Source organism: Temnothorax longispinosus, chromosome 9 (genome assembly GCF_030848805.1).
Source record: "Temnothorax longispinosus isolate EJ_2023e chromosome 9, Tlon_JGU_v1, whole genome shotgun sequence".
Classification (NCBI taxonomy): Eukaryota; Metazoa; Arthropoda; class Insecta; order Hymenoptera; family Formicidae; genus Temnothorax; species Temnothorax longispinosus.
Window position 1 is genome coordinate 633,715 of NC_092366.1, and position 14,150 is coordinate 647,864.

A 14,150-nucleotide genomic window follows, 5' to 3' on the forward strand; every position below is an offset into this window, starting at 1 on the left:
GTACGTATTAATTATATATTATAAACACCGAATTTAATTAGAAAAACAAGCGGTGTAATTGGATTGTAATTAGTTTATATCTAATGAAAGATTACCTCTTGCATCCTCTTCTGATGTTGTGACTGGTGTTTCGATATCCGAGACACGACGCGAGTAAGTACCTCCCTCTTGAGGACTTGGATCCGATCCGGAAGCGGATCCGGATCTGGATCCGGATCCGGATTCCGTCGAGCCGATGAGCGTCACGGAGCTCAAGTTGCTTGGCGAAGATGGTGCGCTGATTGCTGTAACGTCTTACGTTCCAAATATTTTTCACACATCAGTATATTACAACTTTATCAAATAAACGAAATATATGTATAAAATTTCAAACTAATTTACCTATATAAAAATTCTCATTCTAATATTTCTCTTAAAGTTAAACAGTATAAAAATATCGGAAAAAACGCTTTCCCCTTTTGTCTCTAAATATTATAATTTAAACCTGCATTAAATTTAAATTTAACAATAATTTAACATTGACTTTTTACATATAATTCAAATTCTATAGCTTTAAGAGCTTGCATTAATATATAATTAATATCCGCGCTTATACCTGTGAGTGTCTCAGAACTGGACGACACAGCTATTACTTTCGGTATCGTTAGATGACACCCGTCGTTCTCACCGTCTTGATCCACACGAATACTGATTTTTCGTGACACAACCGGAGATTGTGACGAGCTGGATGGACTGGACGTTGGACTGCGTTTTATGACCGGGGCCTCGGAGATGAGTCCGAGCGGTTGTTCTTCATCCACTAAACACGAGAAATTCTATATCGCATTTTGATACACTTTTACGTTACGTTACTTTTATTTTAAGTATTTTTTATTATTACAATTGATTTTTTTTTCAATTCTAAATTTAATTATGTAATATATTGTAAACCGCGAGATACTGACGCTTTTTGTATCGCCAGTGAGTTTTTGAATTGTATCCGCTTGTATTAGCGTCAGAGGACCCATGAGATTTCGCGTCGCGGGTATCGCTCACTTCTGATCCATATCCTATATATGAAGCAACTCGCTATTAATAATTAAAAGCCGCAACTATCTTATATCGTCCTAGTAATATATTATTAATTGTTGATTGAAAAGAAGCTTTAATGTATGCACCTGATACTGAGCTCGCGCCGCTAGTTCGTCTCGGTGAGAAGTTACTTTTTCTTCGGTCCTCGAAATATTGTGTTTCGCTGGCATTTGCTCCTAGTACGTCTAAGGATCTGGAATATAAATATAAAAAATATTTTTCTATAGTAATATAATACTCACAAAAAAGTTTTTTTTATCACATATAATATATTATCGAGTTTTTTTGATAAATTGATAATTATAATCATTCTGTTCAATTCTTAAAACTAAATAAATTTTAAGCTAATAATTGCTGTCACTCGTTATCATATTTACACGAGGGATCCGGTGGGTATTTGCGCGTCCGGCGGCTCGGCTTCGTAGAAAACTTTCTTGAGAGCCTCCAGCACCGTGACGCCGTCGGTGAACACTCGGTACGTCAGCAGAAACGTGTTGAGAAAATCGATACTGAGGAACCGGAGGTCGGTCAGTCGCTGCAACAGCCGCTCGGGCGTCGCGGAACGAATCTGCGGTATTTTGCAAGAATTCAAAGTCCGACTGAACCTGATGTCCACATCGTCCTTGAACAACTTCGGATCGTTCCGGATGGACTGCGGCATCGTGACGGAGCTGGTGTCCGATAACGATCCGTGGAGCAGATCGTTAAAATGAACGTTGTCCATACATTGACTAATATCACTGACCCAAGCTGCTTTTTCCTGCGAAAAGTTTTCATAATGCATATATGATAATAGAAGCAAAAACGATCTATAAATTTTGTAATTCTATTGTTTTTATTTATAATTGTTTTACAGCTCGAATACGAAGTGGGAGTACAGCTTTAAAGTGCATGCTCTGAATAGGTAAATTAATTTATAGAGTGTATACTTAAATACTGGGCAGTATTCTTGTTTCTTAATAAATAAGAAACTCGTGTATAAATAAGAATTTCTTATTTATACATGCATATATATTTATATGCACATATGTATAAATAAAAAATTCTTATTCGCCAAGAAATGCCACGGCTATGAATATCTGTCCTGTTCGACGACAAGATTATCTGTTTTAATATTTTATAGTTTTAATATGTGCACTTACTTGCATGGTAGGTGCCACGAGGTGAACGATCACCTGCGGTCCACCGGATTTTATATCGAGTATAATCTTGAAGTCGCGATTCTGCAACTGGGAAGTCCCGCTGCCGCTACCGCTTCCGCTACTCTCGCTAATGCCACTTGACATCGAACATACTGACAGTCCTAAAATTAGTTTATGGTCGCTACTTTGTAGCATCGAATAAATTCTCTATCTCTAGCCTTTGAGACAACACACAAACACACACACGATCTATATATTACATAAAGAAAGAGCAAGGATTGTATACGACATAATTTTAAATTACTTGATCCTTTTCGTATTCTTAATCCATCGATAATTTAACCCTCAGTTACCTTACGTTTTCACTACCCGTTGTTATCTCACCAGGGTCTGAGAAACCCCTGTCGTCTTTTCCAGCTTGTATCTTTAAAACAAATGCATCAATTTGACGTCTTTTTTTTAATCGATACATCTTTTAAAGATCTACAGAACTGTGTAAGTTAGATTATTCCAATTTAAAAAATGTAAATGTTATTTAAAAAAAAAAGAAAACTTGTTTTTTCTGAAAAAGCAAAAAAAATTGCTTTTTTTTAAATTGACGTAGTACCGACTAAAAAAAGATACAAGGGTTTTATGAACGTTTTAAAAACCCTGCATGTTTTAACAACGTGCAGGGTCTCTCAGACCCTGGTGAGGTAACTGAGGGTTAATATTGATTTTTAATTTGACAAAAATTCTTTTAAAGAGATCTCGAAAGAAGCTATAAGATACCAGGTCATTACTTTTTCAACGAGTGAATAATTACCATCGTCATCTGTGGCACCCTGATCGCTCGGATCTTCAATCAGCACCGCGTCGGAAAGGGGTATCTTGCCAATCTGCGCAACAAGATTTAAACGGCCGTCGTCATCGGACTGGCGAGTCGTGAGCAACAGATGATTCGAGAAGAGAAAGCACTGTCTGACAGCCTCCCTGTCGCTCGCGGCTTTGCCGCCAAATGTAGCGCTTAATCTGCTTCGCGCACCACGCGGTTTATCCACAAGTTGTATGAGCGTACCTGAAACAAGCCGGTAGGACAGATTATGCAAAGTCGATCGTGATCCGCGGCGATTTATACGATTATTATTAACATCGTCGCAGAACGAAGTTCTCCGTTGGAGGAAATAACGCCCGACAAGAATTATTTCATCTTTCTGGCTTGTCGGCTTTCTAGCTCCAAAACGAGCTATCTTAAAATAATCGATACAATTAGGGGAAGCTGCCTATGCGCATTTAAAAATAGCAGGACGGACGGGAATGCGAAATACGCAATATCGTGCCTGCGCTGTTGACGTCATACAGAAATTGAAATTGACTATTCCGCGGAGTTCAATTTTCGATACTGAAATATATTGTCAGTAATGCAAAACATATCTTTTTGAAACTGTAAACCGAAATCTGAATTCGCCGGTATTACGCCGGCATCGTTCATTCATCGTAGATTTATCTTTCTCTAAATGGAGAAAGCTAGATAAAATCAGGTAGGTTTTAAGCCATTTAGATTTTAGAAAAAAAAGTTGAAAATGTGACTGTTCCTTTAACGGCTAGCTAAGTCAATTTAAATTAAATATCCTTCACGTCTCTTTCTTCCTAAGAAAAAGACGTTGCGCACTTATGTTTCTATAAATAAACCAAACTTATGTTTCTACATATAAATAAATCAAAACTTATGAACGAATTAACAAAGAAAGCAATTTCATAGTTATCTGATATTGACGTATCCAGTTCTCTTATTCTAGGATTTATTATTCATTTTTTGAAACCTTCAACCGAGTCCTTCCAACATCACTGAAAGAGCAACGCGTGTACCTTATCTATGTACATCCAGACGAATAGCTATAGCTGATTCTTTGCGATTATCCTTGGTCCCTACCATCAGCGTCACACACATCGCTTGGTCCCACCTTTCTCGCTATCGACGCTATTACGTTAACAGAAACAGGGCTCGCGAAACTCTCGTGGTCTTTATGCGCGATGCACCGTACTGATGGACCGACAAAATGGCAATGCCGCGGATTGGTCGCCGCTTGTTTTCGTTCGTTCGTTCATCGACCTCTAGGCTCGCAATATCGCCGAATATCCCCGGACACAGAGGTAAGGCTCGAAGAAAATCGCGACCCTCGTTTGCCTTGGAACGAATCGTGACGTTCGCACCGGCTGATTTTTTGCCGCAACGAAAGGCGAACGAGGGATGACGTTCGCGGGATGGTCTGCTCTGCCGTTGGCGACCGAAAGACGTTTACGTGATAACCATGTGATGTGGCGTCAAGCACGAGGAGGGTTGCCAGGATCGTGTTTATAGGGCCGGCTTACCACAAGACAAGAGTTTTACTACTTGTACTTGAAATAGTTTCGCTTTACTTTATTCCTTGCTTACCTTTAGCGAAAATATGCGACCATTTATTGCAAAACAAGATGTTTCAGCCGTACTTTTTATTTTATATTCTGCTTTCTTTTAAATAATAATAAAAAATTAATTTAATAATATAATAAATTAATTTTTGAACATGTATACAACTCCTTGCAAATATGGATTTAAATTAAATTTTAAGCCTCTTCTTTCAATGTTCAGGTCATTATTTAATATTCTTAGCAGATATCTAAGATTTGAATTGTATTGTATGGAATTTCGAATATTCTTTAGTAATTTATGAACGCGATTAAACACCAGAAGAGCTACTTTATCGAATTTGAAACGACTAATGAAATTACAGTTCCTGCAATCGCGCGACATTCCGCTTGCACGCAACTGTGTCGAAATTTGCTATTGAGTCATGTAATCGACGTGGCGTAAGAATTTTTCGTCTGACGAAAATCCGCCAGTAGTAGAACAGTACGTCGGCCCTGACAGGACACATTGCGCAGGATCGAGATGAAACCAAGTATATACCGACGAAAATATATCGACGCGACCAAGTTGCGTCATCGATTTCGAACATGTAACTGTGCGTTTGCGCCCTTTGATTCCCCACTTCCGCTTTCCCCATCCCTGACGATGGGGAAGCCTATCGAGCTTTACCGACAGTGATCAAGTCTAGAAACGAGTTTCCCAGCCAGAGATAAACCGTGAGGGATACGCGAGTTATCAGGTAGCCTCGATTTTATCGACTTCGGCAAAGTAAAATATTTTTTTTATATGCAAAAATAATTTTTCATACTCGGTAGTTTCAACATTGTACTGGGCACAGCTTGTCCAGATTTCATTTAAAAATGATTAAAATAGAAAATAATAGTTATACGTACCATATCGTTAGAACGCGAAATAATTTTGACTGTTCAATTCTCGCGTAAATTTTTAAATACGCAATATTTAAATATTTTTACACTTGAAATAAGCCCTTTATAATAAGCCTTCTTTAAAAAGATGAGTCCGCAAAGCATGTTTAAAATAAATAAAAGACTACGAAAGAGAGAGCATTGACGCACTCACCCTGTCTGACGAAGACCTGATTGACGTCCAGTAAAATATCGCATCCTTCGATAATCATTCGCTCCACTGCTAGATTCTTTCTCAGATTCTCAGTCTCGCTGACCTGAATAATGGGACATGTTTAATTAATATTTAGAGCGAAAATAAAATATGATTCTTATATAGAGTTAATTGACAAATACCTCGTCGTGCATTTGCCTCGAGAGGTCCTCCAGCTGTTGCTTGGCATGCTCGAGGCTCTTACGTTCCACGTGATCGTACGGCGTATGCGCCAATAACTCGCACAAAGTAATTATATATCTTGGAACCTAAACGAATAAAGTAAGTAGCTGGATTAAGGAACTTGTCCTTAAATTCCACTAAAATCAGAGAGAGAAAAAAAAGAGAAGAGAAAGTTAGGAGAGTAATCGTGACGCGAAACTTGTCAAACAGACTTTAAATTTTACTCTTCTTAGAGATATCGGTAGAGCAGAAATAAATTAGAAATTAATTAGTAGACTAATGTAGATTGCAGCATAGAGTAAAAAAAATCTCACTGCAGTATTTAAAGCAAATTTAAATTATATTTCACCAATAAATTCAGATAGAACTTTCGCGTTCTGCGGAAGGACGCGATGGAATGTATATATTCTTCGCATCAACTCCGCTCACTTTATAAGATCGTTAGGATCTCATGTAATATTCATGGAAGCTATACCAAACTATTTCATATAATCGATAATTTCCAAAGAGGTATTCGTATCACCGAGGAAAATCCTTCCATTTTTCTATCATCTTTCTCGCGAGAAGAACAGCGAGGAAATTAATATCGCGTTTGAGGCATTTTCTTAGCGATATTTCTCTCCATAGCGATAATAATACAAAGCGATACCATTGAACGTTCAGAAACTCGTGGCGGTATTCTGCATTTTACGTATGAGAATTGTATTGGTGTTATCGGTTTGCGTCAGTTTCCGCGCATGGCAATCCTACCTGATGCATAGGATATGTTAGAAAGGTCTCCAGGGATCGTCCGTGGCAGGCAGTCTTGTTCTCCAACCTATTGAGCAACGCCACGAACGGTGACGATTGCTTGCACTCAGTCAACACTTGAAGGCTATAGTGGTGGTTTCGCACGTACTCTTGATATATGGATAACATCGGTAGCAGCATGTCGAACAAGTCACCTGCATTGACGAGACATACCGTGGTCAATATACATTTACATTATTATATCCACTTACATTATTCTCTTACAAAATTGTTGTATTCGCATAAATTAATATCGTTAGGGGGAAAAAGAAATTGTAGACACTTAGAATGGCAAAACTTTTTGCGTCTTTTCGATTCGCCGAATGCATTAGGGACATAGGCCAGTATTCGTAGTCGGTTCTTATTTCAAGACCGTCTTAAGTAATATCTTATGATGCTAATACGGCTCTGTGCGTGGTTCATAACATCTTAAGATCGTACTTAAGACGGTCATAAATATAAGATCCGACTATGAATACCGGCCATAGACTCGTCGTCCGATATATCGACCTGTATATATTACTTACAGTAGTTTTAAGTCCATACCTAAAACTAAAGTGGGCCAGCTCTCCATACGCGAGGTGAGACCCTTCAGGAATATTTGATGGAGAAACAGCACGGTTTCGCTATTCAAAAATATGCTATTCACGTCCTCGTGACTACATGGGGGTTTCTTTGAACTGGCAGCCATCTTGAAAGGCCTCAGAAAACAGCTTACTAAAATCTCCATCTGCTCCGTGTACTCCTCCTCGACCTCCACCATTTGGAATACCAGGCTGAAATAGGACACGCGTTCAATACCCACCGATAGCGCAAATTAAACGAAGCCAATAATCGTCGATTTTACCATCGCTGTTATATCGCAAATGAATGAAATATGAGGAAACGCGGTTTGATTAAGAGAAAATTTATCAGCGGCGGGAGAACAATAATAAATTTATTTTTATTACGCCGCGAAATAAAATTATTATATTGTGTTATTACTGCAGTTGTATTTATATAACAGTCAGAGGATATAATTTTATTTCATATAAAAAAAAGCTACGCTGTTCTACATTTTTTTCAACCTTTTTCGAATGTTGCATTAAATTTCATCGACGCTTATCGCGTTTATTTTCATACGGCCGTGCGAAACGTAGCCGTATGAAACTCGCGAAGCCACGAACAAACCGTTAATGGAAAAGCAAAGTGCGCGAACAAGTTGGACGTCATCGCGTCGTACGACGAGGCAGTAACAATTACCTGTTCCGCTTGCGCATACTCTCGGCGTGCGGGCTCTTGATGTACTGCTCGACAATCTGCTTCCAACGCCGTCGGCACAGCCAGCCCCTGAAGAAGCTCTGGACCTTCTTGACTTTTTGCATCTCAATAGAGTCCTCCCTGATTTCACGTAAACCGGGAGCGAAGCTGGGGGAAGCGTCTGCGTCGTTGCCAAATGGATGGAATGTGCTGTATAAACTTCCGGTACCTTGGGACATGGTTCTCTGAACCGCCGGTCGGTTGACGTATATCGGCATCATGGAAGGCCTCAGCTCCTTTTTCAAGGCGCACAGCTGTAACGAGAACCGCGAAATCCGTAAATCTCAACGAAGATATAATCCCGGACAAACAGCTTTCTGTATTTTTTAAGTAAACCAAGTGGAGGATGCTCAAACGAGATTGAATTAAATATTGACCGAGCGCTTGAATGAAATATCAGTTCTTCTGACGTAATAATTTTATTAACTTCGATATGTTATCAATTTCATTGTCACAATTAAACATCCGATGAAATTTTAACGAGAGGGATTAAAGACTAGTGGCACTATTCGAGTTAAAACGCGAAGTTTAATTTTAATTCTAAAAGTGCTTCGGAAGTTGTTTTCCATATTTATCATCAGTATAAATTAAAATCAAATTACAAAACATATAGCAGAAAATACAATTAATTTCCGTGACATCGTATTGCGAGAAGTGACAAGTATATTTGAAAAGGGTAAAACTTCTATTTAGGAGAAACAATCCTCCAATAACGTCCTCTTTCACATATGTTATAAAGATCATCCTTCTGACAATGAGTAAGACAATTCTGACAATCAACAGGAGAACACAATAAGCCTCCTAGGCTGCAATGCATAGGTCTTCAACCACCCTTTGTTCAATATTATTATTAACGATTAAAAGATCTTAGCCGTCTGCACTGTTTATTAAAAAGTTGTTAAAAAAAAGTTAGTGTACGATACGAATAAGAAGGAAAAGTAGTCTAAAAAGAAAAAGCAGTCTTGTTCTTTTTATACTTTACACAGTTTTTAATCTTATCATGCAAATAGTATATATAACAAGATAAAGCCAAACTTTTGTAACTTTCGTATCTTTTGTAATTGATTCACCCCACACCGCCCGGTGCTCGTAGTGCGAAACAAAGTCTGTCATTATACAATTCCACATGTTGGAAACCGCACTGCGCGGTGTAGGGTGGACCTCGCTTCGAGTGGAAAGTTGAAAATCCATGTAAAACCATTTCATGTTGAGAAACAATTTTCTCTCATACGAGTCGCCAAAAAGGTACTGTCACAGTGATATAAGTTAAGTTTGGTTTTTTTAGGGTGCAGGGAGAGGGCGGATCCTCTTCCCTACTCATTACATGTACTATTTTCACATACATATATTTGTCATTTATGACTCTCAGTACTGAAAATAACTGTTGTATTTTTCAAACTTCTTTCGTTAACAACTTTTGTTAACAACAAACAGCGAGCTAAACAATGGTTAAAATTATTTGAAGGTTAGCAGAAAAGCAGTCATAAAATATCTATTCCTGAAAGGCATGTCCCCTCAGCAGATTCACGAAGATTGAGAAAGAAAAAGAGATTTGAAATTGAGAAATTGATTCTGTGACGTGATGGCTGCCGTAGTAACGAATGTGATTGGACAATCAGGACAAAGACTTCTATGCGAGTGGTATCAAAGCACCGTAGCCCTAGTGGGCTAACAATAAGTGCGTTGAAGTAGGAAGGGACTACGTTAAAAAGTGACAACAAAACGATAACAAAAAGATGCCAATAAGTCTCTCAAATATAGGTCAGAATATACATTTTTTTTGAACAATCGTCTATATAGATATTTTTTTTCTGAGACAGTGTCGTGAAAATTTTATCCATATGCGCTATTGTAATTTTTGAAGCATTAATATTAAAATAAAAATAAAGTGTGCAGAATCCCTCGTGCAATATATTTTTTTCAAAAATGAATTTATTCGTTACAAATGGTTTTACTCGTTACGTAACAAAATGTAATCACAGAGCAGTTTTGAAATAAAAATACACGCGGGTACGCAGAACAGAATTACCGCGGAAAATATCACGAGGTAAATATATAACACGGGCTGATATGACTAACCTCCGCTCGGAGTTTTTTTATCTCCGACGCCAATTCCTCGCACTGCTGAGTGTACTGCCACTTGGCTGTTTTCTCGCTCTCGACGATTTGCAACAGGTGCAGGTGCTTCTGCTCGAGCTCCTCCTTTTGTAGCAACAATTTGTTGAAGCTAGAATCAATACCCAAGAAAAAGGATGCCGAGTCAGAGCTTGCCTCTCGTGCGCCCCTATCTCGTGCGCCGCGCTTAAAAGTGTTATTTAAGCGGAGAACCCGTGGTACAAAGGAAAAGTAAAGCGCTCGATCGTACGTGGCCTGGAAAAATGCACGGAGTGCGCATTCCGACAGTTTTGCGTGGAAATGAAATTACGGTTTTTCCGCTTGCAGTCACGAGGCGTGTGAGAAACGGAAAATATCGCAAAATTTCAAAATATTTTCAACGACTTGAAAACCAGCGAAACAAAATTCGCACGCATACGTAGTTGTGATTTTGTATTTTTATACAGTTTTATATCATTTTTATCCTGGATTTAAACTTTTTTTAAAAGAAAGAAGTTACTTTAAACTGTAGTAAAAATTGTATAAAATTCTACAGATGAAAAACCGTTATAATCTATTTATAACGTTTATACTCATATTTAAAATGAATATTTTAAGAAAAAAATTACCTAAAATTTATAGAAAATTTTGTAGATAAAAAACGTTATAATCTACTGTTTATAACGTTTATACTTGAAAAGATTATTTCGGTTGTAAATTAAACTACCAAACTTCCCGATGCCAAATGATTGATTAGTTCTCTTAGGATCTCTCTCATTGCCTCGTGTAACTAGCGACATTTGACATTTATATCTTATCAGCATAATCTACGCAAAAAAGAGGGTGCGAGGTTCCGAACTTAGCCGATTCTGTAAGTAAAGTGATACGAATGATATAAAATACGAACCAAGGCGTAAAGTATCTTTCCCCGGAGAGGAACATGTCACGCGAAAGATGATACGCCACGTGTATATCTTTTTTATATTAAATATTGCTGCAAAATTATAATATGAATAATATATTCTTCCACAAGAAAATGACTTTTTTCGAGTATAAAAATAAGGATAATCTTTTCTCATAGCTTTTTTTTTAGCTATCTCTGAATACGATTCCGTTTATTAAATTGCTCACAATTTTAAGAAATTTGCTAAAATTGCAGAAAAAAAAATTTTATTTTGAACAAAAGCCCTTTTTTGTAACTTTAACCACTTTCTCAAAATTGTGACGTATAGACTAATACGGTATATAGGATCGAATACCATAGCGTCTAAAAACTATTGGAAATGATTACTTTCGTTTTTGTGCATTTTTTTGTTAAATAGTGTAATATGTTAGGCAAGATGTACTTTACTTCTGCACGTCCTAACGTATATCTTGTTTTTATTAAACTTTGTTTACTACTAAACTAATAACATAGAATCGTCTTGAATCTTTTTTCATAGGTTTAGAATTCTCCTAACATTAAGCAAGGATTTCACAGCGTGGTGTCTCTCTCATCAAAAAGATTAAGTAAGAGATTTCCTTTCAAACTTAAATTTTAATTAAGTTGCTCTACATGCATACCCATAAGCCGTGTAAGTACATAATACAACTCGTCCACATATCGCGGTGTTCCGAGAAGCTCCGCTTGAGTTTACGCAGAACAAGCACTCTCGAGTGGTCCAAGTTGCATGAAAAAATTATCACGGTATCGATCGACTCTATGCGTGAAACGAGATACTCGAAGAAGTATCAACCCTGTATTTTCGAGCACGACATGGCAGAATTGCTAAAGTAACACGGATATCATTATCTATGCATATTACGGTGCAGAGTAGCAGTAATCTGAGAAGGCAGCCGAGCCGTTCCGCAGGGATGCGAACGTATATAAGTCGGCCGGTAAAATGAGGACTACGCGAAAGGGAAATGGAGCTTCTCATACCGTGAAATATTTAAAAAGGACGAAACATTTTTGCGTCATATAAGCGATATCAGATAAATATATTATTTACGGTTTCTCTTATATATAAATGTCAATAATTAAGAGAAAGCAAATATAATTTAATTCTCATTGAATTTTGGATTGAGATTTAGATTTTAAAAATTATCCAGGAATAATTTACAGTCATCTATAATCATTTTTTTTTTATTCAAAAAACAAAATAATAAAAACAATTGCCGCTTAATTAAGAAATAATACTTTGAGTGATGACTAGCCAAACAAAGAAGACAAAAATGTTGGCGAAGATGACGTAGGATTTCCGAAGTCGGAACATAAACGTACAACTTTTATTCTTCTCTAGTCATTTTTAGAAGCGTCAGGCAAAAACACGGATCTGCGGCTGTCATTTTTTCTCACGTAATAGTATCACGCACGCAATATGACATTAGAACGACGTTTGACACATCTGCGGGCATCAGTGAAACGATCACGTCCCGCAGGAGACGCATCTGCGACGGAAAAGTTGTCGGCTGATTGTTTCGGACGCATCCATAAACGGAGTCGAGCTTGCTGCAAAATCGTCAGCGGAGACAAATAACTTGCGTGAAATCCTTTATCTTGTAAACGAGAGAAATACGATATGCGGAGAAGCCCTTTTACATAACTGATTTTATATTTTATTTTCGCGGGAATCGTTTCGAACGAATTGCACTAACAGGTGAACTATATTTGTAATATTTGCATCGTATCCTCGCAAGGCCTGTTCGCCGGGATTTCCGCAATAACCGGGCTGTTACGGCCAGCTCTCTCCGCTTGGCCCATAAGACGCGTTTGATAGCATGATGAAGATTACTTCGGCGTTAATGTGCACAAATTACGGCACCGGGATTAATAGAGAGGTGGTGGCTGAGACGGCTCGATGTTAATGCGGTGCCCGTAAGCGTATTTATCAGCGCATCAACGAGATTAAGGGGGAGTCTCTTGAATAATAGACCAAGAGTCTACAGCGGAGTGTTGATAAAATAGAACGATATTGGAGAAACAAAGTTAATTATTGCGCCACGCCGCGAACCGTATTGTCCATTGCGAGATTATTCCGTTAGCCTGCACGTTTCTCCTTTCGTTCTACAAAGCAAATGCGCGTCAAGTCTCAGGCGTCGCAAGACCCAAGATTATTTTGCCGTTTATTAAAAATAGAAGACTTATTAAACACGCGGAATGAAGAAAGTGAGTCCGTCCGCGCCTCCAGTGAGGCCGTATTAATGAAAAAGTTTGTTTCCCTCGCGCGGCGTGATATACCGAAAAATTATACAAATTGCTTTATAATTCAGTCGAATAAATGAAGCTTTTGTATCGCGCGCGTTATTGTCGGTGATCGCATTTTGAGCCCGCACGTGCCGGCTCGAATAACGGTGACGAATATCGGAATATATCCCTATGTCCCACGTGCATAATTGATTTATATCTGAAAAACATTTAACGAAGCCGTGGAGTTTATTGACAATGTCGCATTTAATTTTCTCAGAAAAGGAAAACAGGGAAGCTCGGTGATGTCGAAATCGATTCAAACACGTTCAATAGCCCTGGCGGTAGAATCGACGGCAAAATCGACAATGGTGGAAGCTCTTTTGTCGATTCCCGCGAATCAAATTAATTCGACGGGACCGAAGCAGTCGCGCATCGGCGGCAAATTTAATTAGACCTCGAAAACATTTAAAACGCATGGCCTGCCACACTCGATCATCGGTGTGGCTGACCGTGGTGATTTACGCGGGACGCGAAATCTCCGCGACGTGAATCAAGGCGACGCGCGACGCCGCGCGTCATTTTAATCGGCCCCGAGATCTTCGATTCGGGCGCGCGAGCCGTCGTTTACCTAGCTTCTCGTATCGCATCGATCCACGCTTTGCAGTCCGTCTCTGTAGCCGCTTTTAGCTCGTATTGCCGTTGGTTCTCCCTCCTGTACGATATCGCAAAACAGTGCTGCAACAGAGGAACGATAAAAAATTCAGTTATCTCCAATGCACGGCAGTAACGACGACGAGCGAGGGGGGGGGGGGGGACCGACCAAAAAAAAAAGCGCGATCTCTTTCGCATGTGTGTTCGATTTGCGCTCCGTTGTTGCACGTATGAAAAATGCCGT

The 14,150-nt window shown here is 38.7% G+C and overlaps 1 protein-coding gene across 3 annotated transcripts in view; it reads right to left on the reverse strand.

Annotated features, from left to right (window-relative positions):
- The window catches only part of LOC139818597 (ras-specific guanine nucleotide-releasing factor 2), a 60,358-nt gene that overhangs the window by 13,701 nt on the left and 32,507 nt on the right, over positions 1-14,150 (reverse strand). For 2 of the 3 annotated variants that reach the window (XM_071787365.1, XM_071787367.1), the window contains exons 5-18: positions 13,884-13,990; positions 10,072-10,219; positions 7,936-8,246; positions 7,240-7,469; positions 6,655-6,848; positions 5,865-5,990; positions 5,683-5,785; positions 3,019-3,270; positions 2,214-2,374; positions 1,449-1,831; positions 1,158-1,264; positions 945-1,049; positions 596-799; positions 96-293 (exon numbers count right to left, since the gene is read on the reverse strand). In XM_071787365.1, the coding sequence (XP_071643466.1) occupies positions 96-293; positions 596-799; positions 945-1,049; positions 1,158-1,264; positions 1,449-1,831; positions 2,214-2,374; positions 3,019-3,270; positions 5,683-5,785; positions 5,865-5,990; positions 6,655-6,848; positions 7,240-7,469; positions 7,936-8,246; positions 10,072-10,219; positions 13,884-13,990 (2,629 nt within the window). The remainder of the gene's footprint in view (positions 1-95; positions 294-595; positions 800-944; positions 1,050-1,157; positions 1,265-1,448; positions 1,832-2,213; positions 2,375-3,018; positions 3,271-5,682; positions 5,786-5,864; positions 5,991-6,654; positions 6,849-7,239; positions 7,470-7,935; positions 8,247-10,071; positions 10,220-13,883; positions 13,991-14,150) is intronic. The other variant, XM_071787366.1, reaches the window with a different exon arrangement.